General features: G+C 49.2%; 1 protein-coding gene across 5 annotated transcripts in view; it reads right to left on the bottom strand.

Annotated features, from left to right (window-relative positions):
• Positions 1 to 4,327: 4,327 nt before the first annotated feature.
• Positions 4,328 to 23,531, bottom strand: part of LOC125447316 (cold shock domain-containing protein C2-like) — a 64,786-nt gene continuing 45,582 nt past the window's right edge. For all 5 annotated transcript variants that reach the window (XM_048521641.2, XM_059640843.1, XM_048521640.2 and 2 more), the window contains exons 3-4: positions 11,044 to 11,166; positions 4,328 to 6,567 (exon numbers count right to left, since the gene is read on the bottom strand). In XM_048521641.2, coding sequence (XP_048377598.1) covers positions 6,405 to 6,567; positions 11,044 to 11,166 — 286 coding nt within the window. In that variant the 3' untranslated portion in view covers positions 4,328 to 6,404. The remainder of the gene's footprint in view (positions 6,568 to 11,043; positions 11,167 to 23,531) is intronic.

Here is a 23,531-nt window from a genome sequence, read left to right as displayed (position 1 = left end):
AAGAAGGGCCACTGCTTAATGTTAACTCTGCTTTCTCTCCACAGATGCTGCCCAATCTGATGAGTTTCTCCAGCACTTTCTCTTTCTGTGCCGGAGATGCACTGTCCAGGTGTGCCCAGTCCTCCAAAGGTGCCACACCATCACCTGTCCCCCTTTACCTCCCTGCCCCTCCTGGACATTAGGGTTTTGGAGGAGGGTGGGGTTTTACCGAGGGCATGCACTGGCTGGGGTTAAGGTGAGGGACCGCAAGTTTGGAAACCCCACATTGGGGGCCTGCAGCTGGGGGGTGGGCACGATGCTCATCGCCAATCTCAGTGGGAAGCAAATGGCCAGTGGACCCAGGTGACAATGATGGTGGTCGTGTTTGCTCAGGGTCCTGGGGGTGAAATGTTTGGTAAATTAAGACAGATGTTGGAAAGAAAACGTAGAATAGTCCAGCACAGCAACAGGCCCTCCAGCACACAATGTTGTGCCAAACATGACACCAGATTAAACCAATCCCTCTGCCCGCCCTTAATCCATCTTTCTGCATATTCAGGTGTTTATCTAAAAGCCCCTTGAACACCCCCATTTTATCTGCCTCCAGCACCTCCCCTGGCAGCACTTTCTGTGTAAAAAATCTTGCCCCTCATATCTCCTTTGAACTTTCCCCTCCTCACCTAAAATGTATGTCCCCTAGTATTTCAACTCTGGGAAGAAGATTCTGTCAACCCTATCTGTGCACCTCATAAATTTATAGACTCTTGTCAGGGCTCCCCTCAGCCTCTGCCACTCGAGAGAAAACAGCCTGAGTTTTTCTGATGAAGGGTTGGGGCCCGAAATGACAGCTTTTTTGCTCCTCTGGTGTTGTTTGGCCTGCTGTGTTCATCCAGCTCTACACCTTGTTATCTCAGATTCTCCAGTATCGGCAGTTCCTACCATCTCTGAGTTTTTCTACCTTCTCCTTATCGGTCAGATCCAGGCAGCACCCTGGCAAACCTCTTCTGCACCCTCTCCAAAGCCTCCACATCCTTCCTGTAATGTGGCAAGCAGAACTGAATGCAAGACTCGAAGTGTGGCCTAACCAGAGTCTTATAAAGCTGCAACATGGCATCCTGACTCTTGTGCTCAAATCCCCAACCAATAAAGGCAAGCATGCCATATGCCTTCTTCACCCACCTAGCTACTTGTGTGGCCACTTTCAGGGAGATGTGCACTTGAACCCCCAGATCCCTCTGCACATCAGTGTCATTATGTCCTGCCATTAACTGTACACTTTCCCTTAACATTTGATCTCCCAAAGTGAAGTACCTCACACTTACCCAGATTAAACTCCATCTGCCATTTCTCTGCCCAAATCTGCAACTGATCTCTATCCTGTTGTATCCTTCGACAATCTAATCTGGAAGAAAACCAGAAAGTACTGGAGAAACTGAGCAGGTCCAACAGCATCTGTGAAGAGAGAAATTGAGTTAATGTTTCAATTCCAGTGACCCTTCTTCACTGACCCTGGTTTTGTAGGGGGTGGGGGGGGGTGTTCCTGCCTTTGGGGGTATGGGGACAATGTAAAACTGTAGACAAATAATCTGCCCCCACCAACCCCTCCCCAACAAAATATTCTTTTCTGGGATTCAAAGCCAGCCCGTCCCTAATTGCCCCTGGACTGGAGGCTTTGCCGGCCATTTCAGAGGGAATGAGAGTGGGCCACATTGCTGAGGGTAATAAAATGTGAGGCTGGATGAACACAGCAGGCCAAGCAGCATCTCAGGAGCACAAAAGCTGACGTTTCGGGCCTGGACCCTTCATCAGAGAGGGGGATGGGGGGAGGGAACTGGAATAAATAGGGAGAGAGGGGGAGGCGGACCGAAGATGGAGAGTAAAGAAGATAGGTGGAGAGGGTGTAGGTGGGGAGGTAGGGAGGGGATAGGTCAGTCCAGGGAAGACGGATAGGTCAAGGAGGTGGGATGAGGTTAGTAGGTAGCTGGGGGTGCGGCTTGGGGTGGGAGGAAGGGATGGGTGAGAGGAAGAACCGGTTAGGGAGGCAGAGACAGGTTGGACTGGTTTTGGGATGCAGTGGGTGGGGGGGAAGGGCTGGGCTGGTTGTGTGGTGCAGTGGGGGGAGGGGATGAACTGGGCTGGTTTAGGGATGCAGTGGGGGAAGGGGAGATTTTGAAACTGGTGAAGTCCACATTGATACCATATGGCTGCAGGGTTCCCAGGCGGAATATGAGTTGCTGTTCCTGCAACCTTCGGGTGGCATCATTGTGGCAGTGCAGGAGGCCCATGATTGCTGAGGGACTGGACTCACGTGTAGGGTTGTAGATCAGGTAAGGATGGCAGATTGCCTTGCTTGAAGGACATCAGGTGGGATTTTTCTGTATTCATTCACAGGATGAGGGTGTTGCTTTTGGGCAGCATTTATTGCCCATCCCTAATTGCCCAGAGGGCAGTTGAGAGTCAACCACATTGCTGTGGGTCTGGAGTCACATGTAGGCCCAGACCAGGTAAGGATGGCAGTTTCCTTCCCTAAAGGACACTTTGTGACAATCGATGATGGTCACCATCACTGAGACCAGTTTTTGATTTGAGGTTTATCGGTTGGATTAAAAATCGAGCAGCTGCCATCAGAATGGAATCTGTGTCCTCAGTTATTAGCTCAGTGACAGCACCATCTCGCTGAAATACTGGAAGTGAAAGCACATTGAGGTTAGAGTTGGGGTTTTGACAGAGAGGGTTACTATTTCTGCTGTCAGGTCAGAGCTTGAAGTTCCACTCAGTAACCTTTATGGCTTTGTAAGGGCCGAGATGGCTAACCCACAGTCAAAACTCACCAAAGAATGGTGAAGCCTGGTGGCTCAGTGGGTAGCACAGCTGCCTCGTAGCACCAGGGACCTGGGTTTGATTCTGGCTTCACATGACTGTCCCCATGTCGAGTTTGCTCGTTCCCCCTGTGTCTGTGTGGGTTTAGTCCAAAGATGTGCAGGTTAGGCCATGCTAAATTACCCATAGTGTCCACAGATGTGTAGGCTGGGTTGGTTAGCCTTGAGAAATGAGGGAAATAGAACAAAGTTGCTGGAAAAGCTCAGCAGGTCTGGCAGCACCTGTGAAGGAAAAAACAGAGTTAACGCTTCGGGTCCAGTGACCCTTCCTCAGAGCATCCTGAGGAAGAGTTACCAGCTCCAAAACATTAACAGTCCCCATGGGATGTGACACCATCCCAGGACAAAGCAGCCCGCCTTGATTGGCCCCCCACCCACAGGGAAACGGTGAGTCAGGGTGGGATGCTCTTCAGGGGGGTGATGTGGACTTGATGGGCCAAATGGCCTGCTTCCACACTCTTGGGGTTCCCAGGATTGGTGGGACTCCAATTCTCGAAGATGTGCCAGTGGGAGAATTGATGCTTTCCAGTGGGTTTGTCTGTCATGTTTACACACCTTTCACATATTGAGTACAGAGCAATCAGGGCTGATCTGACTGACGTACAACAAACATTGTTTTAACGGGGCACCCTGGTGAACTGGCACACTTGATAAACCGGTAAACTGTAATATACCCGAAATACCGACAGTTTACTGTATTATTGCAATGTCTAAGTAGATGGTTGGAGGTGTGAGTGAGAAGGTTCTCTGCAGTTAAGTTTTATTTAAGGCAAAGTTGCATCCAAGCGATATGTGCTGTAAATAAGGTGATGTGTATACCCCGTGATAATGAAATGTGAGGCTGGATGAACACAGCAGGCCCAGCAGCATCTCAGGAGCACAAAAGCTGACGTTTCGGGCCTAGACCCTTCATCAGAGAGGGGGACGGGGAGAGGGAACTGGAATAAATAGGGAGAGAGGGGGAGGCGGACCGAAGATGGAGAGAAAAGAAGATAGGTGGAGAGAGTATAGGTGGGGAGGTAGGGAGGGGATAGGTCAGTCCAGGGAAGACAGACAGGTCAAGGAGGCGGGATGAGGTTAGTAGGTAGGAGATGGCGGTGCGGCTTGGGGTGGGAGGAAGGGATGGGTGCATCCCAAAACCAGTCCAATCTGTCTCTGCTTCCCTAACCTGTTCTTCCTCTCACCCATCCCGTCCTCCCACCCCAAGCCGCACCTCCATCTCCTACCTACTAACTTCATCCCGCCTCCTTGACCTGTCCGTCTTCCCTGGACTGACCTATCCCCTCCCTACCTCCTCACCTATACTCTCTCCACCTATCTTCTTTTCTCTCCATCTTCGGTCCGCCTCCCCCTCTCTCCCTATTTATTCCAGAACCCTCACCCCATCCCCCTCTCTGATGAAGGGTCTAGGCCCGAAACGTCAGCTTTTGTGCTCCTGAGATGCTGCTGGGCCTGCTGTGTTCATCCAGCCTCACATTTCATTATCTTGGATTCTCCAGCATCTGCAGTTCCCATTATCACTGTATACCCCGTGTTCTGTTTCTGTTACTGAGTGTGTGCTTTAATATAATGTGGACCGCTTCGTCAACCAGAACGTCTGACCAACTGGTAGGCTCCTGGTCCCATAGGTGCCCGTTAATAAAATGTTTGCTGCATTTTAAATGAGATTGAAGGATTTGATGGGCAGAAGCTAGTTGCTATGGACAGGATTATCGAGAACAAAGAGGGTAGAAGCTTTGAATCACAGCAGGTGGATTCATGGTTGGGAAGTATTTGCTTACACCAACACTATTCACAGCTCTGTCAATCCCCAAGGAATGTGACACCATCCAGGGCAAAGCAGCCGCTTGATTGGCTCAACATCAACAGGCATCCATTCCCTCCCCCATCGACGCTCAGTAGCAGCAGTGTGTACTGTCTACAAGACGCACTGCAGAAACTCACCCAAAGATCCTCAGGCAGCACCTTCCAAACCTACGACCACTTCCATCCAGAAGGACAAGGGCAGCAGATACATGGGAACACCAAGCTCCCCTCCAAGCCACTCACCAGCCTGACTTGGAACTATATCGCCGTTCCTTCACTGTCGCTGGGTCCAAATTCTGGAATTCCCTCCCTAATGGCATTGTGGGTCACCCCACAGCAGGTGGACTGCAGCAGTTCAAGAAGGCAGCTCATCACCACCTTCTGAAGGGGCAACTAGGGACAGGGAATAAATGCTGGGCCCAGCCAGCGATGCCCAGGTCCTGTGAACTACATCGGGAAAAAGAAAGGGTAGTGGAATTCCTGACCTCTTCTTCTGTTCAGTCGGGGCTCAACTGAAAGTGTCAAAACTGATAGATTTTTGTGAGGTCAGAATGTTAAAATATCGAAACAATCCAGGTGGGATGATGGAGTTAAACTAGACAATGATATTGCACAGCTAAGCTGAATGGGCTCAAGGAGCTGAACAGCCCCTGCCCTATGGCCTGATGGTGAGAAATTTGTGTTAAAGTTAAAATGAGCCCTCCCTATCATTGGGAAGTAAAACAAGGTGACGTTTTAAAATATCGTTTGTGGGAATGTGGACATTACTGGAAATTATTGCCCATCTCTAATTACCCTTGAGCACAATGGCTTGCTCAGCCATTTCAGAGGGCAGTTAGGATGATGCAGTGGATCAATGGTTAGCCCTGCAGCCTCACAACACCAGGGACCGGGTTCAATTCCAGCCTCGGGTGACTGCCTGTGTGGGGTTTGCACATTCTCCCCGTGTCTGCGGGTTTCCTCCCACAGTCCAAAGATGTGCAGGTTAGGGTGGATTGGCCATGCTAAATTGTCTGTAGTGTCCAGGAATGTGTAGGTTAGGGTGGGTTAATCTTGGGAAATGTGGGGTTAAAGGGATAGGGTGGGATGCTCTTTGGAGGGTAAGTATGGACTGAATGGCCAACGTCCACACTGGAGGGATTCAACAAAGCGTCAACCACATAGCTGGGGTCTGGAGTTACATGTAGGCCCTAGACCAGGTAAGGACGGCAGAGTTCCTTCCCTAAAGGACCAGACCCTCAATGAACCAGACGGGTTTCTATTGAACATAGGTTTGTAGTCATCAGTACATTAGGTTTTAATCCCAGACTTTTCATTGAATTTTAATTCTACCAAGTGCCATGACCTTTCAACCCCAGAGGACTTTCGGCTGGGTGTTCAGATTGCTTTAAGCCAGTGACATCAGCGTTACACTATTATCTCCCACTGAACAGACCTCCTGGGGAATAATCCGATCCAGACTCTGTAATGAAGCAGAAATATTTCACGGCCAACAGTGCGAGTGGACTTTAGCATAAATAAATAAGAACGAAAATAAACAGCCATGATCATACCCCTTTCCCCAGCCTGGTGGGAACTCTGCTCTGTTTTGTGTGTAATTCTTTTTAAAATCCCGAACCATTAAATAACAACACACGGCTCACAAATCACATAATCTTCCCCACAATTACTGTCGTTGAATGTTTTGTTTCATTTCGAAGGCCCCGTTGACAGGGCCTGAGCCGCAAGGCCCGGCCTGCCTCAGGAGTTAACAATCTGCCCAGACCAGGTCTCGTGCTTGGTGCCTGGTGCCAGGTGGGTGATGACCACCTCGACTGCTTGGTACTTCAGGTTCTTGGGTGGGACGGCACAGACCTTGTATGTGACCTCATCACCTTCCACTGGCACGTACTCTCCCTCGATGCTGGAAGAAGAGAAAGATTGGGAAGGCTGGTCAACGCACTGGGCCCTGATGGAGATCATGTATCACCGGGCAAAAGTCACGTACAGAATGTGGACAATCAAGATGAAATAACACTTCAAATTGAAAATGACTCATGGAGTCATAGAGTAATACACAATGGAAACAGGCCCTTCGGCCCAAACTGGTCCATCCTGACCATGGTGCCCACTCAGCTAGTTTCAATTGCCCGCACATCCCTCTAAACCTTTCCCATCCATGTACCTATCAAATGATTTTTTAAATGTTGCTATTGTAACTGTCTCAACCACCTCCTCTAGCAGCTCATTCTGCAACACTCTCTGTTTGAAAAAGTTGCCCCTCAGGTCCTTCTTAAATCTATCTCCTCTTTCCCCACTCGCTTCCAAAGCTGAAGCTAGAAAGTCCTTAGCTTAACTCATCTGTAGGAATTTTCTATCTGTGATAATGGGAACTGCAGATGCTGGAGAATCCAAGATAACAAAGTGTGGAGATGGATGAACACAGCAGGCCAAGCAGCATCTCAGGAGCACAAAAGCTGCCTTTCGCGCCAGACCCTTCATCAGAGAGGGCTCTCTGATGAAGGGTCTAGGCCCGAAACGTCAGCTTTTGTGCTCCTGAGATGCTGCTTGGCCTGCTGTGTTCATCCAGCTCCACACTTTGTTATCTTGGAGGAATTTTCTGCTGAGGTGCATGAACTCAACACTTTGTTCAATAAAGTCAGAGAATCATTTCTGTCTTCTGTTTTGTTCAGAAACCGCTCCCAACACTGTCCATGTCTTGTTGGTTTTCGCTGTTAACAGTGTGGGCCCACATTCTCCCTTACACACCTCTCATTAACACCTATTTTTCACCTTTATCCTTCCTTTGCCACCTTTATTGCCTTTTGTTGTGGATACCCTCAGTATCTGTTCCACTTGTTCCTCTTCCTCCCCCGTCTCCCAGCAGCATAAAAACCACTTTCCAGCCCCCCTCCATTCTGAACTAGAGGCAGATCAGACTCGAAGTGTTGACTCTGTTTTTCTCTCTCCACGGTTGCTGGCGGACCTGCTGAGATCCTCCAGCCTTCTCAGTTCTAGTTTTCGGTTTCACCATCCACTGTACTTCACTGTTTGAAGGTGTGGCTGGGTGCTGAGATGGTCCTCATCAGTTTGGTAAACATTGCATTGAGGCAGCACGCAAAGGAATGGTTTGCTGTGAATTGCAAATACATTGTCCAGTCCTCCCCCAGGGCCTCACTTATCTCTGATGGATACAGCACTTTCCTTCACCTCAACTGATCCCAATGTGCCTTCCCATCAAAATCCCTTAACTCGTGTAGTCATGGAGGAACAGTGGCAGCCATGTTGTACACAGCAAGCTCCCACAATCCACAGGGTGGTTGTGAATGTGTTTTTTTTTAAATTTATGCAGGGTTAAACAGTGACCGTTATTTTGAGAATGCTGTTAACTCAGGGTCTCAAGCTTCTGCCATGAATCTCCAATGTGATTGGATAAACTGATTCCCGAATTGGCTCAAGGGGGCAGGATGTTCCACGAGGCAGTGGGATCCCGGGTGTGGGATTTGCTTCTGTCTCTTTCCCTCTCTGTCGCCTCGCTGCCCCATTACGAAGACATTGTGATTTGAAGGATGAGGCAGATCCATGGCGCCATTTTGAACGATGGAGATCCTCCCAGACGTTCAGGTCAATGTTGCTGCACTTCCAGGAGAACTTCACAGGGTCTTCAAAGCGTTTTCTTTGTGAAAAGCTGGAGGTTTGAGAGAACACGACTTGGTGAGGATGAAGCCTTTCAGCTACTAGAGCACAGTGCCCTGTCCATTAACATTGATCTCACGGGAGATTTCTGTCTAAGTGCCCATGGGGCATGGTTCAAGGAGGACACTAGAGTTTGTTTGATGGTGGGGGGGAAGGGGCGCAGGGGAGTGCCGCTCTGCCAGCGGAACCACAAGGCGGCTGAGATGCAACTTGGGGAGATGCCAAAGGTCCCCTGGCATGATTTTAAAGAGGAGCAGGGTGAATCCCCCAGTGCCATTACTTATCCCTCAATAAACATGACAAAAACAAAATATGTCTGTAGTTTCACCTGTGAAAGCTCGCTCAGAACTATCCACCACATTTTCCACATTACAGCAGCACGTTCTTGTTCAACTTGTGGCCAAGGTAAGTTTCATCTTCCAGGGTTTTAATTTATTGAATTTAAATTCCACCAGCTGCCATGGCAGGATTTGAACCAATTTTTATTTTTCTTTATTCATCACGGGATGAGGGCCGTTGCTGGCCAGACAGCATTTATTGCCCATCCCTAGTTGCCCAGCAGGCAGTTCAGAGTCAACCACATTCTCCCAGCACATCTGCCTGACCCCCGGGCAACTGGTCCAGCGACCTTCCCTCGGCATCACCGTCTTCCTCACTATCAGCCAGGCTATTAGTGACTGAAATGTTCTCTGGGGCTTGTAAGAGTCCACTGTCTGTGCTCTGCTCCGAGATGCGTTGCTGCCTCAATCGTGGCTGAAGGTCCACCATGAGCCGGTCATCGGTTTCCATTGGAGAAGTTGTTGACTCGCTCGCCAAGCCGGCTTGTACATCACCACGCTGGGTGACAGTGAGGCCTCTGATAAAGTGATGTTGTTCTACTCTGCTTGGAATTTATACTGTCCGGTCCGTTATGGTGAAAGCTGTCATTTCCGGTTTAGATCTGTATGGGTTTGTACATGGGGTCCAATTCTATGTGTTTGTGATTGAAGTGGAGAACCATGCTTCTCAGGATTCCCATTCCCACAACATGCAGAACCAACGTGGTTTACAAAATATCATGCCACAAACATTACCTCGGACAGACAGGGAGGACACTAGCCATCAGAATTCACGAATATCAACTGGTGGCAAAACGGCACGATCAACTCTCCTTAATATCTGTACGTTCAGACAATGAAGGCCATCAATTCAGCTGGGACATGGTCACCACAGTGGCCCAAGGCAAACACAGACACGCACAGGAATTCCTAGGGGCACAGTTCTCCACCCATAATGCAATCAACAAACATATAGAATTGGACCCCATATATAAACCCATACAGATCAAAATCAGAAGTGACAGAGCTCACCATAATGGACCAGACAGAATAAATTCCAAGCCGAGTAGAATAACATCACTTCATCAGATGCCTCACTGACGATGTCACCTAGCATGGCGATGAAACATCTGAACAAAAACCAGCCAGCTCAGAGAGCAAGTCAACAATCTCACCCACAACCCGAGCTACAGATCTTTGCCAGACCTTTAAAGGTTTCCATCGGTGTTGGTTTGTGGCTCAGAGTTAGGGCCCTAATGGAACCTGTGGCAGTGGCTCAGTTTGCAATCACATGTTGGCCAGATGTGTGCCAGAGAGTGGAGCATGACGTAGAGTTTCCAAACTTCCTTCCGTCTCATGAACCGGGAATCACTCCCTCTCCGACTGCCTGATATTGGCACGGTGGCTCAGCGGTTAGCACTGCTGCCTCTCAGCACCAGGGACCTGGGTTCGATTCTACCCTCAGGCGTGTCTGTGTGGAGTTTGCACATTCTCCCCATGTCTGTGCTGGTTTCTTCCAGGTGTTTCGGTTTCCCCACACAGTCCAAAGATGTGCACGTTAGGGCAGATTGGCCGTGCTAAATTATCCATAGTACACAGGCTAGGTGGGTTACCTATGGGATAGGGTGGAGGACTCCTTTTCAGAGAGTTGATGGGCCGAATGGGATGCTCTACCTGTTTGGCCTCATTACGAACACAGCTCCTTGGTCACCCAACCCTGTAGCAGGAGTCAGAACCAGAGAATCCGGGGTCAGGTGGGACTTTGGGATTGGGGATTATCAGATAGGCCATGATTTCATTGATTGGCTGAGTAGTTCAATGGGCCGAATGGCTTGCCTCTATTCCTACATCTTACGTTCATGTGATCCTGGCTCAGCAGGAGGCAATGCAAGACTTCCCAGTTGTCAAAGAGGCTATATAAATGCACGGCTTTTGGAAACATATATTTTCTTTCGATTCAGCGAAGTGACTGATCCATGTGGAATTTGGCCTTCCTGGGTGGCCTGCTCCTTGCCCCAAGGGGAGAGGAGACTAAACAAAAGCAGAAGTTGCTGGAAAGGCTCAGCAGGTCTGGCAGCATATGTGGAGAAGAAAACAGAGCTAACGCCTCGGGTCCAGTGACCCTTCCTCAGAACCTCAGATGAGACTGAACCATGTCCAAGGCTGCCTCCTACTGGTAGGCTCACAAACCGCTCAGTCATATTGATACAAACAGCTGACTGCAAACCTCCTCTCTCACTGCATGTGAAAACTGATGATAGTCTCCAGATCTGAACTGATAAGAACCTCCAGTTACTACTCCTCCCCACCCCAGTCTCCTAACTTTCTCTTATCCCACTACTATAGATACGTTAAACGTAAAACGGTTTGACATTGCTGTTACTCACTCAGAGATGTGTACAAAGATGTCCTCTTTCCCGTCCATGGGTGTAATGAAGCCATGGCCCTGTGACCTGGAGAAACACTTGCATTTTCCCTTCGAAAGAGGCCCAAGATTAGCCCGAGCTGAGCTGGAACAGGAAAGGCCAGCGTGAACAGTGCGAATACCAGTCTTGGGGAACAAACCTGTCAAATTGCAGGACAATGCAGCACAGAAAAGGGCCATTCAACCCCTCAGATCCGTGCCGTCCCTTTTTAGATGAGCATTCCCAGTTAGTCCCAATCCCCTTCACAAGCAAGCACAAAACACTGGAGAATCTCAGCAGGTCTGGCAGCAGAGAAACAGAGTTAACGTTTCGAGTCTAGTGACACCCGGTCGGAACTGGCCTCATGTAACTCAGTCCCTCTCTTCACAGCTGCTGTCAGACCTGCTGAGTTTCTCCAGCTATTAGAGTTTTTAGTTTCAGATTTCCAGCATCTGTTGTTCTATGTTTTTAACCTGCAGGAAGTTATTTATTTGGAAAATTATTTTTGAATCTGCCTGCACCTCTCTAAGAGGCCGTGTGTTCCAGGTCCCATCCACTTGGATCAAGAGGATTTATTTTTGTTTTGCAGTGTGGACGGAAGCCAAGCCAATTAAAAAGGATCTTAAGACAGCAGGAACTGCCGATGCTGGAGAATCTGAGATAACAATGTGTAGAGCTGGATGAACACAACGGGCCAAGCAGCATCAGAGGAGCAGGAAAGCTGATGTTTCGAGCCTACACCCATCTTCAGAAATGGGAGAAGGGGAGGAGGTTCTGAAATAAATAGGGAGAGAGGGGGAGGCGGATAGAAGGTGGATAGAGGAGAAGATAGGTGGAGAGGAGACAGACCGGTCAAAGAGGCAGGGATGGAGACAGTAGAGGTGAGTGTAGGTGGGGAGATAGGGAGGGGATAGGTCAGTCCAGGGAGGACGGACAGGTCAAGGGGGCAGGATGAGGTTAATAGGTAGGAAATGGGAGTGGGGCTTTCTTTCTAGGCCCTGTCAGCTTTCCTCCTCCTATGATGCTGCTTGGCCTGCCGTGTTCATCCAGCTCCACACCGTGTTATCTCTAAAAAAAAAATCAAATTTGGCCAGGTGAGGTTAGGAGATGCTGGAATTGTTCCTGTTATTGCCGTGGACGGAGAGCTGACCATCAACCAGTGGTTCCCGCTCCTGTTTACAATCCAGCTTCCCTTATTACTGAAGCAAGGGCTGATGGTGAGTGGGTCGTAGAGTATGGGCTCACAGCAGAACCACCAGTGGCCCCAAAGGCTCTCTCCTCATGCACAGAGCAGATGTGGACATGGGTGTAGAAAATAGGTTTCTGTATTGTGTACAGACAGGAAAGGGCTAATACTGAGGAGCGCCTTAAATCTCGGATGGAACTGATGATGGAGAAGCCTCACAGCTCGAGTTTCTGCTCACTCTGAGAGCTGGCTCTGAGGGTGTCAGTGTCAAGGGCTCTCCACATGTAAATTAAAGGAGACTTGGTGATGGGATACTGGCCTCTGTGCAGTCATTTCAGAGAGTGGTGAGAATGGGATTAATGATGTGACCATGCAAAAGCACCCACTGGCTGAAACCCAACTGGACTTTATCATTGGAAAATGTGGCAAGTGCAGCGTGAGTTACGGGGTATTCCGATAGAAATGCATACCGTTGCCGGTCTGACCGAGCTTGAGGATCACCACTGGAGTAAAGGCAGTTGCACAGCCTCACACAGGACATATCTTAAACAGAGGGAATCTGGGTCAGCCCACAGCAAAACCCCAGAACAAGGCCAAGTCTCGGCCAAATGGTTACCAATTTGTCCAGGATCTGGGCCGGGGGGGGGTGGGGGGGGGGGGGGGGTGGGTGGGTGGGTTTAGTGTAGTTGCTGCTAGAATGTGGCCTTGAGATGCTTAAAGAGATCCACCGGGTCTGAATGGAGTAAGAGAACTCATAGGTCAGTATCCAGGAGAATGCACACCCTGGAAAGCTCACCGACATCTGGTTTGGACAATTAAATTGCTTAGCAACATCCAAATCAGAACCAATCAAAAGAAACATCTGGTTAAATGGTCACCTGGTTCTAATGGAGGTTGATAGTGGGTACGGCTGCTTCGGTGATCGCAAAACCAGGCTTCAACAAAATTCACTCTGGGAATGTTTACAGATGAATGGTACAACTCTCGCTCCAGGCTCTTAAGAGAAGCAGCTGGCTTAGTTACCACTGATTGTAGTAAATGGCTCAGGCCCAAGCTTGATTGGTTGATAAAGATTCACCCTGATTGGCTCAACATCGTTCAATTAGAAAATAGCTGCCTAAGCGACATCCTATTAAAGACCTGGAGGTGTTTCCGAGACGTTCCAGAGACTACCAGAGCGGCCAAGGCCATCTGACATGTTGACCAGGGAGCAATCCCACAATCCTGCAAGGCCTACGCAATGTTAACTGTCTCACGGGCAAAGGTAGAGGCAGGATGCCCAATAGTGCGCACATCCAGGATATTGGTCAGTGCAGAGCGTGAATAGGCCCAGATAGAGACGGAAGGTTTGGTGGTCATATTTGGAGTCAGGAAGTTCCACACCAATATCTTTATAGCTCTAAATTTGTAATAATAATGGACGATAAACCTTTACTAGGTCTACTCATGGAGGACAATGGTACACGTCTTTTCCCTAGGGTAGGGAATTTCAAGACAAGATTGCACATTTTTACGGCGAGAGGAGAAAGATTTAAGTATGGCATGAGCGGGAAATTTTTTTACACAGAGGGTGGTTCGTGTGTGGAATGAATTTCCTAAGGTAGTGTGGTGGAGAAGTGCTTCCCAATTCTCTGTTTAAAACACCCCGAGATGTAGAGAATTCCTCAAGGAGTTGAACTCCTATTTGCAAACAAAAGCTGTGACAATCAGAAAAATAAGATAATAAAATGTGAGGCTGGATGAACACAGCAGGCCAAGCAGCATCTCAGGAGCACAAAAGCTGACGTTTCGGGCCTAGACCCTTCATCAGAGAGGGGGATGGGGAGAGGGAACTGGAATAAATAGGGAGAGAGGGGGAGGCGGACCGAAGATGGAGAGTAAAGAAGATAGGTGGAGAGGGTGTAGGTGGGGAGGTAGGGAGGGGATAGGTCAGTCCAGGGAAGACGGACAGGTCAAGGAGGTGGGATGAGGTTAGTAGGTAGCTGGGGGTGCGGCTTGGGGTGGGAGGAAGGGATGGGTGAGAGGAAGAACCGGTTAGGGAGGCAGAGACAGGTTGGACTGGTTTTGGGATGCAGTGGGTGGGGGTGAAGAGCTGGGCTGGTTGTGTGGTGCAGTGGGGGGAGGGGATGAACTGGGCTGGTTTAGGGATGCAGTGGGGGAAGGGGAGATTTTGAAACTGGTGAAGTCCACATTGATACCATATGGCTGCAGGGTTCCCAGGCGGAATATGAGTTGCTGTTCCTGCAACCTTCGGGTGGCATCATTGTGGCAGTGCAGGAGGCCCATGATGGACATGTCATCAAGAGAATGGGAGGGGGAGTGGAAATGGTTTGCGACTGGGAGGTGCAGTTGTTTGTTGCGAACTGAGCGGAGGTGTTCTGCAAAGCGGTCCCCAAGCCTCCGCTTGGTTTCCCCAATGTAGAGGAAGCCGCACCGGGTACAGTGGATGCAGTATACCACATTGGCAGATGTGCAGGTGAACCTCTGCTTAATGTGGAATGTCATCTTGGGGCCTGGGATAGGGGTGAGGGAGGAGGTGTGGGGACAAGTGTAGCATTTCCTGCGGTTGCAGGGGAAGGTGCCAGGTGTGGTGGGGTTGGCGGGCAGTGTGGAGCGAACAAGGGAGTCACGGAGAGAGTGGTCTGTCCGGAAAGCAGACAGGGGTGGGGATGGAAAAATGTCTTGGGTGGTGGGGTCGGATTGTAAATGGCGGAAGTGTCGGAGGATGATGCGTTGTATCTGGAGGTTAGTAGGGTGGTGTGTGAGAACGAGGGGGATCCTCTTAGGGCGGTTGTGGCAGGGGCGGGGTGTGAGGGATGTGTTGCGGGAAATACGGGAGACGCGGTCAAGGGCGTTCTCGATCACAGTGGGGGGAAAGTTGCGGTCCTTAAAGAACTTGGACATCTGGGATGTGCGGGAGTGGAATGTCTTATCGTGGGAGCAGATGCGGCGGAGGCGGAGGAATTGGGAATAGGGGATGGAATTTTTGCAGGAGGGTGGGTGGGAGGAGGTGTATTCTAGGTAGCTGTGGGAGTCGGTGGGCTTGAAATGGACATCAGTTACAAGCACATCCCTCACCTTCCTGGACCTCTCAGTCTCCATCTCAGGCAACCAGCTTGTAACTGATGTCCATTTCAAGCCCACCGACTCCCACAGCTACCTAGAATACACCTCCTCCCACCCACCCTCCTGCAAAAATTCCATCCCCTATTCCCAATTCCTCCGCCTCCGCCGCATCTGCTCCCACGATAAGACATTCCACTCCCGCACATCCCAGATGTCCAAGTTCTTTAAGGACCGCAACTTTCCCCCCACTGTGATCGAGAACGCCCTTGACCGCGTCTCCCGTATTTCCCGCAACACATCCCTCACACCCCGCCCCCGCCACAACCGCCCCAAGAGGATCCCCCTCGTTCTCACACACCACCCTACCAACCTCCGGATACAACGCGTCATCGTCCGACACTTCCGCCATTTACAGTCCGATCCCACCACCCAAGACATTTTTCCATCCCCACCCCTGTCTGCTTTCCGGACAGACCACTCTCTCCGTGACTCCCTTGTCCGCTCCACACTGCCCGCCAACCCCACCACACCCAGCACCTTCCCCTGCAACCGCAGGAAATGCTACACTTGTCCCCACACCTCCTCCCTCACCCCCATCCCAGGCCCCAAGATGACTTTCCACATTAAGCAGAGGTTCACCTGCACATCTGCCAATGTGGTATACTGCATCCACTGTACCCGGTGCGGCTTCCTCTACATTGGGGAAACCAAGCGGAGGCTTGGGGACCGCTTTGCAGAACACCTCCGCTCAGTTCGCAACAAACAACTGCACCTCCCAGTCGCAAACCATTTCCACTCCCCCTCCCATTCTCTAGATGACATGTCCATCATGGGCTTCCTGCACTGCCACAATGATGCCACCCGAAGGTTGCAGGAACAGCAACTCATATTCCGCTTGGGAACCCTGCAGCCCAATGGTATCAATGTGGACTTCACCAGTTTCAAAATCTCCCCTTCCCCTACTGCATCCCTAAACCAGCCCAGTTCATCCCCTCCCCCCACTGCACCACACAACCAGCCCAGCTCTTCACCCCCACCCACTGCATCCCAAAACCAGTCCAACCTGTCTCTGCCTCCCTAACCGGTTCTTCCTCTCACCCATCCCTTCCTCCCACCCCAAGCCGCACCCCCATCTACCTACTAACCTCATCCCACCTCCTTGACCTGTCCGTCTTCCCTGGACTGACCTATCCCCTCCCTACCTCCCCACCTATACTCTCTCCACCTATCTTCTTTACTCTCCATCTTCGGTCCGCCTCCCCTTCTCTCCCTATTTATTCCAGTTCCCTCTCCCCATCCCCCTCTCTGATGAAGGGTCTAGGCCCGAAACGTCAGCTTTTGTGCTCCTGAGATGCTGCTTGGCCTGCTCTGTTCATCCAGCCTCACATTTTATTATCTTGGAATTCTCCAACATCTGCAGTTCCCATTATCTCTGATACAATCAGAAAAATGGTTTCCCGACTGCCCGGGCCTCGGTACTTTTGTACTTTTCTAGTTGCCGCGCTTATCTCGTATCATTAGCATAACCAATCACATTAGCTTGTATTGTCTTTCTAAACTAATCATCTTCTGCCACAAGGTCTTCTACTCTACACTTAACCTATCACATCATGCCACCATTGTCTTTAACATAATGCTCATGTATCACGTGATTTGACTAACCTATCGCATTATGCTAGCGTTGTCTTCAGCCTGATCTCATCTGTAACATGATTCCATGCATTACTCCATTAATTTAATTACACACTGTCATATCAATTTCCATAGTAGTGGTGGATGTGGGTACAGTTACAACATTTAAAAGACATTTGGATAAGTATGTGAGTAGGAAAGGTTTGGAGGGATGTGGGCTAGAAGCAGGCAGGTGGGGCTAGTTTAGTTTGGGATTATGTATCAGTGATAATGGGAACTGCAAATGCTGGAGAATCCAAGATAACAAAGTGTGGAGCTGGATGAGCACAGCAGGCCAAGCAGCATCTCAGGAGCACAAAAGCTGACGTTTCGGGCCGAGACCCTTCATCAGAGCCCGGTTCCGTAGGCAGGTGCTGAGGAAGGTGATGTGACTGTGGTAGCTGGTTTGCTTCAGGACATGGTCGAGCAGTTTCAAGGCTGAAGAGATTATAAGAGAGTTGCAGTGGGAGAGAGATTCCCTGAGGTTGGTCTGGAGGGAGGAGGGTAACTTCTTCAGGTTATGTATCTCTGGAAGAGGCTTCCCAGTGAGGTTAAAATTGTATCAGTGATAATGGGAACTGCAGATGCTGGAGAATCCAAGATAACAAAGTGTGAAGCTGGATGAACACAGCAGGCCAAGCAGCATCTCAGGAGCACAAAAGCTGACGTTTCGGGCCTAGACCCTTCATCAGAGGGTGAAGGGTCTATCTGATGAAAGGTCTAGGCCCGAAACGTCAGCTTTTGTGCTCCTGAGATGTTACTTGGCCTGCTGTGTTCATCCAGCCCCACACTTTGTTATCTTAGTTTGGGATTATGTTCGGAATGGACTGGCTGGACCGAAGGGTCTGTTTCTGTGCTGTAGGACTCGGTGACTCTACGACAAGGCACTGCTGCTCATAGCTCCAAGATGATTCGGCAGTGAGTGCTTACTTTCAGTGCGTCCAATAACAAGTTGGAACACTATCCAGGAGGCCAAGGAGCAAATACACATGCATTGAGCTGCCTGCTGCAGATAGATACACCACCGGTGGTACTATCACGGGAAGAGTCTGTAATAGTTTGAAATTTTCTGGACACACTCCCAGTCATATCAGACTTTGGACACAGAAAGATCCCATCCTGGCAAAACTGAACCAGCTGGTGGTGATGGGGGGAACCAAAGGACCTTCACAGAGAACTGAAACCTTTTTGACTCAAAGAGGCCAGATCACAGTACAGGATGGTATATTATTAGGGGGAAAAGAGTGACTGTCCCCAGCAAAGGTCACCGTTAGATACTGATTGAACTCCACCAGGGTCATCCATGGGTGTCCAAAATGAAGACGTTGGCGAGAAGTTATGCCTGGTGGCCAGGACTGGCTGCCGACACAGCCGTGCTGGTGGGGCACTGCCCAGAGAGCCCATGGGGACAAAAAGTATGGCAGCAGCACCCACACATCCATTGGGTGGCCAGGCCTGGTTACACATTGACTAGGCAGGTCCTTTCATGGGCTCAATGTTCTTAGTCATTGTGTGAACGCCCGCTCAGAGTGGCCAGATGGGCACATTTGGGCTGGATTTGTCAAACATGGGGGCCACGATAAAATAAACTCTTTCAAATCCACGGACTTGCAGAAGTGTTGGTCACAGATAATGGGCCATCATTTCCCAGCAGGGAATTTCAGTGTTTCTTGAAGTCAAAAGGGATTCATCGTACAAGGAGAGCTCCAAACCATCCATCATTCAGGCTCAGAAGGCGGACTTCAAGAAACAGCCTATGGCCTCACTTCAAACTGTCCCAGCTCCTATTTGATTATGGACTACCCCTCAGGCAACTACAGGGATAGCTTCAGCAGAGTTACTAATGGGAACAAGTTAAACCTGATCTTCCTGGACCTTGGTGGGAGAGGGTGAAACAGCATAAGCAATGGCAATGCCAGAAACAAGGCTCCACTAAGAGAGAGAGACAGTTTACTTCAGAGGAAGATATTTGGTGTAGGGACCACGGGAAAGTCCCTGGGCGTGTAAGAGACACAGTTTACGTGAGGTCAGGTCCAGTGGCGCATAGAATTCAGGGCAGGGGGTGTGACAGTCCCAAACATAAGAACCGAGAGCAGCAGTAGGCCATCTGGCCCTTCGAGCCTGCCTGGCTCCCTGGCTGCCTTTCCAATTGTTCCTGGACCAGTGGCTTCTCCCTCTCTGTCAAGTGTTAGAGATACCTCAGAATATGATTTAGTTTAGTTTATTTATTTTCATCTCCATTTCAAAGGTATGGCTCCCAAGGTCTGCCCATAATGGCTACTGCTTGAGTGGCCTTGGGAATGACAGTAAGAAAGAAGTGGTACACACTTGAGGAGATAGTTCATGATTCCCGCAAAAATAACTTCTGGCAAGGAAGAAAATTCTAAGACAGCGATAAACCAAGCATGGCTATCCAAGAAAGTTAATAAGAGTATCAAGCTGAAAGAGAAAACATACGAGGAAGAAGGCAGGCAAAAAGCAGTCATACAGGCTGACTAAAAGGTGTGGAGCTGGATGAACACAGCAGGCCACGCAGCATCAGAGGAGCAGGAAAGCTGACGTTTCGGGCCTAGACCCTTCTTCAGACCTTTCTTTCTGCCCAGGCCCAAAATGTCAGCCTTCCTGCTCCTCTGATGCTGCTTGGCCTGCTGTGTTCCTCCAGCTCTACACCTTGTTATCTCAGTTTCTCCAGCGTCTGCAGTTCCTGCTATCTCTGTAACAATCTAGGCTGACTGTGGAAAAGTATTGGAATCAATTATAAAGGACGAAATAGCAGCACATTTAGAAAAGTATCATCCAATTGAGCTGAGTCACCATGGCTTCATGAAAGGGAGTTCACGTCTGATTAATTTATTAGAGATTTTCAAGGAAGACTCAACCAGAATGGATAGAGGGGCCCGTGGATGTGTTATATTTGGAGTTTCAGAAGGCATTTGACAAGATGCCTCACAAAAGGTTAGGTCATTAGATAAGGGCCCATGCTGTTGGAGATAGGAAATTGGTATGGATAGAGAAATAGTTAATGGGGCAGGAAACCGCGAGTGGGGTGAAGGGTTCTGTTTAAGATTGGCAGTGGGGTTTCGCAGCGATCAGTGCTGGGTCCCTTTACAATATATTTTCAATGTCTTGAAGGAAGGAAGCAAATGTATTGTAGCCAAATGTGCAGATGACACAAAAATATGTAGAAAACAGGTTGTGAGAGGGATACAAACAGTTTAAAGAGAGAGATTGGTAGGTTAAATAAGGGGGCAAGAAATTGGCAAATGAAGTATAATGTGGGAAAATACAAAGTTATTCATTTCAGAAGAGACAGCAAAAGAATACAAATTTATTTAAATACAGAGAAACTGCAGAAAGCTGCAACACCAAAGGACTTAGGGGGGACTTGTGCATGAAACTCAGAAAGCTAGCACACGGGGCAGCAGGCAATCAGGAGGGATAAGGGAATGCTGGCCCTTATACTCCAACCATCTCAAAATAAGGAGTCTGGAAGTCTTACTGCAACTGTACATGGTGCTGGAGAGACCACATCTGGAGTACAGTGAACAGTTTTGTTCCCTGTAATTAAGTAAAGATATAATTTCATTGGAGGTAGTTCAGAGAACGTTCACTAAGATGATCCCCAGTCTGGAGGCATTGCCTTAGAAACAAAGGCTCAACAGGTTGGGACTCTGCTCACTGGAGTTTACAAGAATGAGGCGTGACCTCATTGAAGTAGAGAGGGTTCTTAAGAAGCTTGACAGGGTCAATGCTGAGAGGATGTTTCCCCTCATGGGAGAGTCTAGAACCAGGTAGCATAGTCTCAGGATAAGGGGGTGCCAATTTAAGACTGAGATGAGGGAGGAATTTCTTCCTTAGAGGGTTGAGAGTCTCTGGAATTCCTTGCCACAAAGAGCTGTGAAGGCAGAGTTCTTTGTACATGCTTAATGCTGAGAGAGATAGATTCTTAATCATTCGTGAAATCAAGGGCAACAGGGAAAGGGCAGGATTGGACATGAGGAATGTCAGAGCAGTCATGATCCCTTTGAATGGTGGAGCAGGCTTAAGGGGCTGATGGCTTACTCCTGTTCCTATGGTCTTACGGAGAATACATGGGGATACACTGGGGCGGCACGATGGCTCAGTGGTCAGCACTGCAGCCTCATAGCACCAGGGACCTGGGTTTGATTCCAGCCTCGGGCAACTGTCTGTGTGGAGTTTGCACATTCTCCCCGTGTCTGCATGGGTTTCGTCCGGGTGCTCCAGTTTCCTCCCACAGTCCAAAGATGTACAGGCTAGGTGGATTGGCCATGCTAAATTGCCTGTAGTGTTCAGGGGTGTGTAGATTAGGTGGATGGGTCTGCGTGGGATGTTTCAAGGGGCGGTGTGGACTTGTTGGGTCGAAGGGCCTGTTTCCACACTGAAGGGAATCTAATCATATGGCGGATTCATAGTGGATATGGAAGATACGTGGTGGATATGAGGTGGTATGGAGGGTACATGGGGGATATGGCAGATATATGGGGGATACGGAGGAGTCATAGTGGATATGGAGAACTGTGACAGATATACAGGACTCAGATGTGAAGGATGCATGGGGGGATATGGAGGATACTTAGGGGGTATGAAGGACACGTGGGGGATATGAAGGACACACAGGGGATATGGAGGACATATGGGGGATATGGAGGACACGTGGGAAGTATGGAGGACACACAGGGAATATGGAGGACACCTGGGAGGGTATGGATGATGTGTGGGGGATATGGAGGATACACGAGGGGTATGGAGGATACTTGGGGAGGCATGAGGGTCCTAACGAGGTGTGAGGAAGAATGGATTGGGTGGAGAATATTAGGGGACATGGCAAACTGAGGGGTTACTGAGGGGTTCTCTGGTGAGTGAGGAGGAGACACGCGATGTATAATCAATGGCGATGCCCCATGGTCTGACCCTGCAGTGAGTAAACGCCATTCCAGTGAAAATACTACTTTGCCACGTTTGGAGACAATGGTGCTTTGGTTTCCTGGCACATGAACAGTTAGTATTTTTTTAAAGCAGCAACATTGCTTTTGGTAAACATCTCCTTTCAAATGGCCCAGGATCCAGGTAATGACCCTGCATTCCCTGACAAAGCTGTTAGATTTTCACCTTCATTACACTGCAGTGTTGCTGACTAGAGAAGCACCCCCAATGACTGGTATGTTTTAGTTTCTTTTCTATCTGTTCCACCTTACCTTTGGATGCTGACCTGTGCAGTACTCCTCCATTGTCTCTTTGGCTTGTTACTGTGCATTTGACAATAACCGTCTCAGAACTGTATTTTCTTTCAGCTTTAAATAAATACAACAATGCGACACTTGCACTGATCTCATTAGCCCAACGGGAAAACAAAAGAGCTTAAAATTAAGAAGAGATGGTAGGAATTGCAGATGCTGGAGAATCTGAGATAATACAATGTAGAGCTGGATGAACACAGCAGGCCAAGCAGCATCAGAGGAGCAGGAAAGCTTGATGAAGAAGAAAGCTCCTGAAGAAGGGTCCCGACCCGAAACATCAAGCTTTCCTGTTCCTCTGATGCTGCTTGGCCTGCTGTGTTCATCCAGCTTCACAGCATGTTATCTCAGATTCTCCAGCATCGGCAGTTCCCACTGTCTCTGCTGGATAAGCTCAGCAGGTCTGGCAGCATCTGTGGAGGAGAAAACAGAGTTAATGTTTCGGGTCCGGTGACCCTTTCTCAGAATTGTGAAGTAGGTTGTGGCCAGCTTGAGATGAATATAGAAGAGTCTGCAGAGTGATATAGCCAAGTTAAGTGAATAGGAAAAGAAATGGGCAGCTAGAATACAACGTGGGAAAATGAGATTCACTTTGGCAGCAAGAACAGAGGAGCTGAATATTTTTAAATGGAGCACGACTGCAGAAAGCTTCAGAAAAGAGGGATTTGGGAGTCTCGTCCATGAGTCACCAAAAGCTAGCAATTAAATCCAGCCGGCAATTTATTGCCCATTTCTAATTGGTCAGAAGGCAGTTGTAAGTCAGCCACACTGCTGCGGGTCTGGAGTCAAACGTAGGCCAGGGCAGGTGAGGACAGCAGATAAATTTCTCTGAAGGACATTAGCGAACCAGATGTTTATTCCTGAGAATCAGCAACAGTTTCATGGTCATCATTAGCTTCTTAGCCCCAGATTATCTAAGGAAAGATTTACCGGCACTAGAGGCAGTCCAGAGAAGGTTCACCAGGCTGATCCCTGGTATGTCAGGAGAGTTTGAGCAGATTGGGCCTGAACACATTGGACTTTAGAAGAACGAGAGGTGACTTTATTGAAACATACAAGATTCTTAGGGGATTCAGCAGGATAGATATGGGGAGGTTGTGTCGTCATGTGGGAAAGTCTGGGTCAGAAGGCATAATCTCACAGTAAGAGGTCACCCATTTCAGACAGAGATAAGAAGGAATTTCTTCTCCCAGAGGGGAGTGGATCCGTGGAATTCTTTACCACAGAGGGCTGTCAAAACTGGGTCATTAAGTCAGGTCATTCTGGATTGAGATAGGCAGAATTTTAATCAG

Source organism: Stegostoma tigrinum, chromosome 38 (assembly GCF_030684315.1).
Source record: "Stegostoma tigrinum isolate sSteTig4 chromosome 38, sSteTig4.hap1, whole genome shotgun sequence".
Taxonomy (NCBI): domain Eukaryota; kingdom Metazoa; phylum Chordata; class Chondrichthyes; order Orectolobiformes; family Stegostomatidae; genus Stegostoma; species Stegostoma tigrinum.
This window is presented reverse-complemented; position numbering and strand designations above follow the sequence as displayed.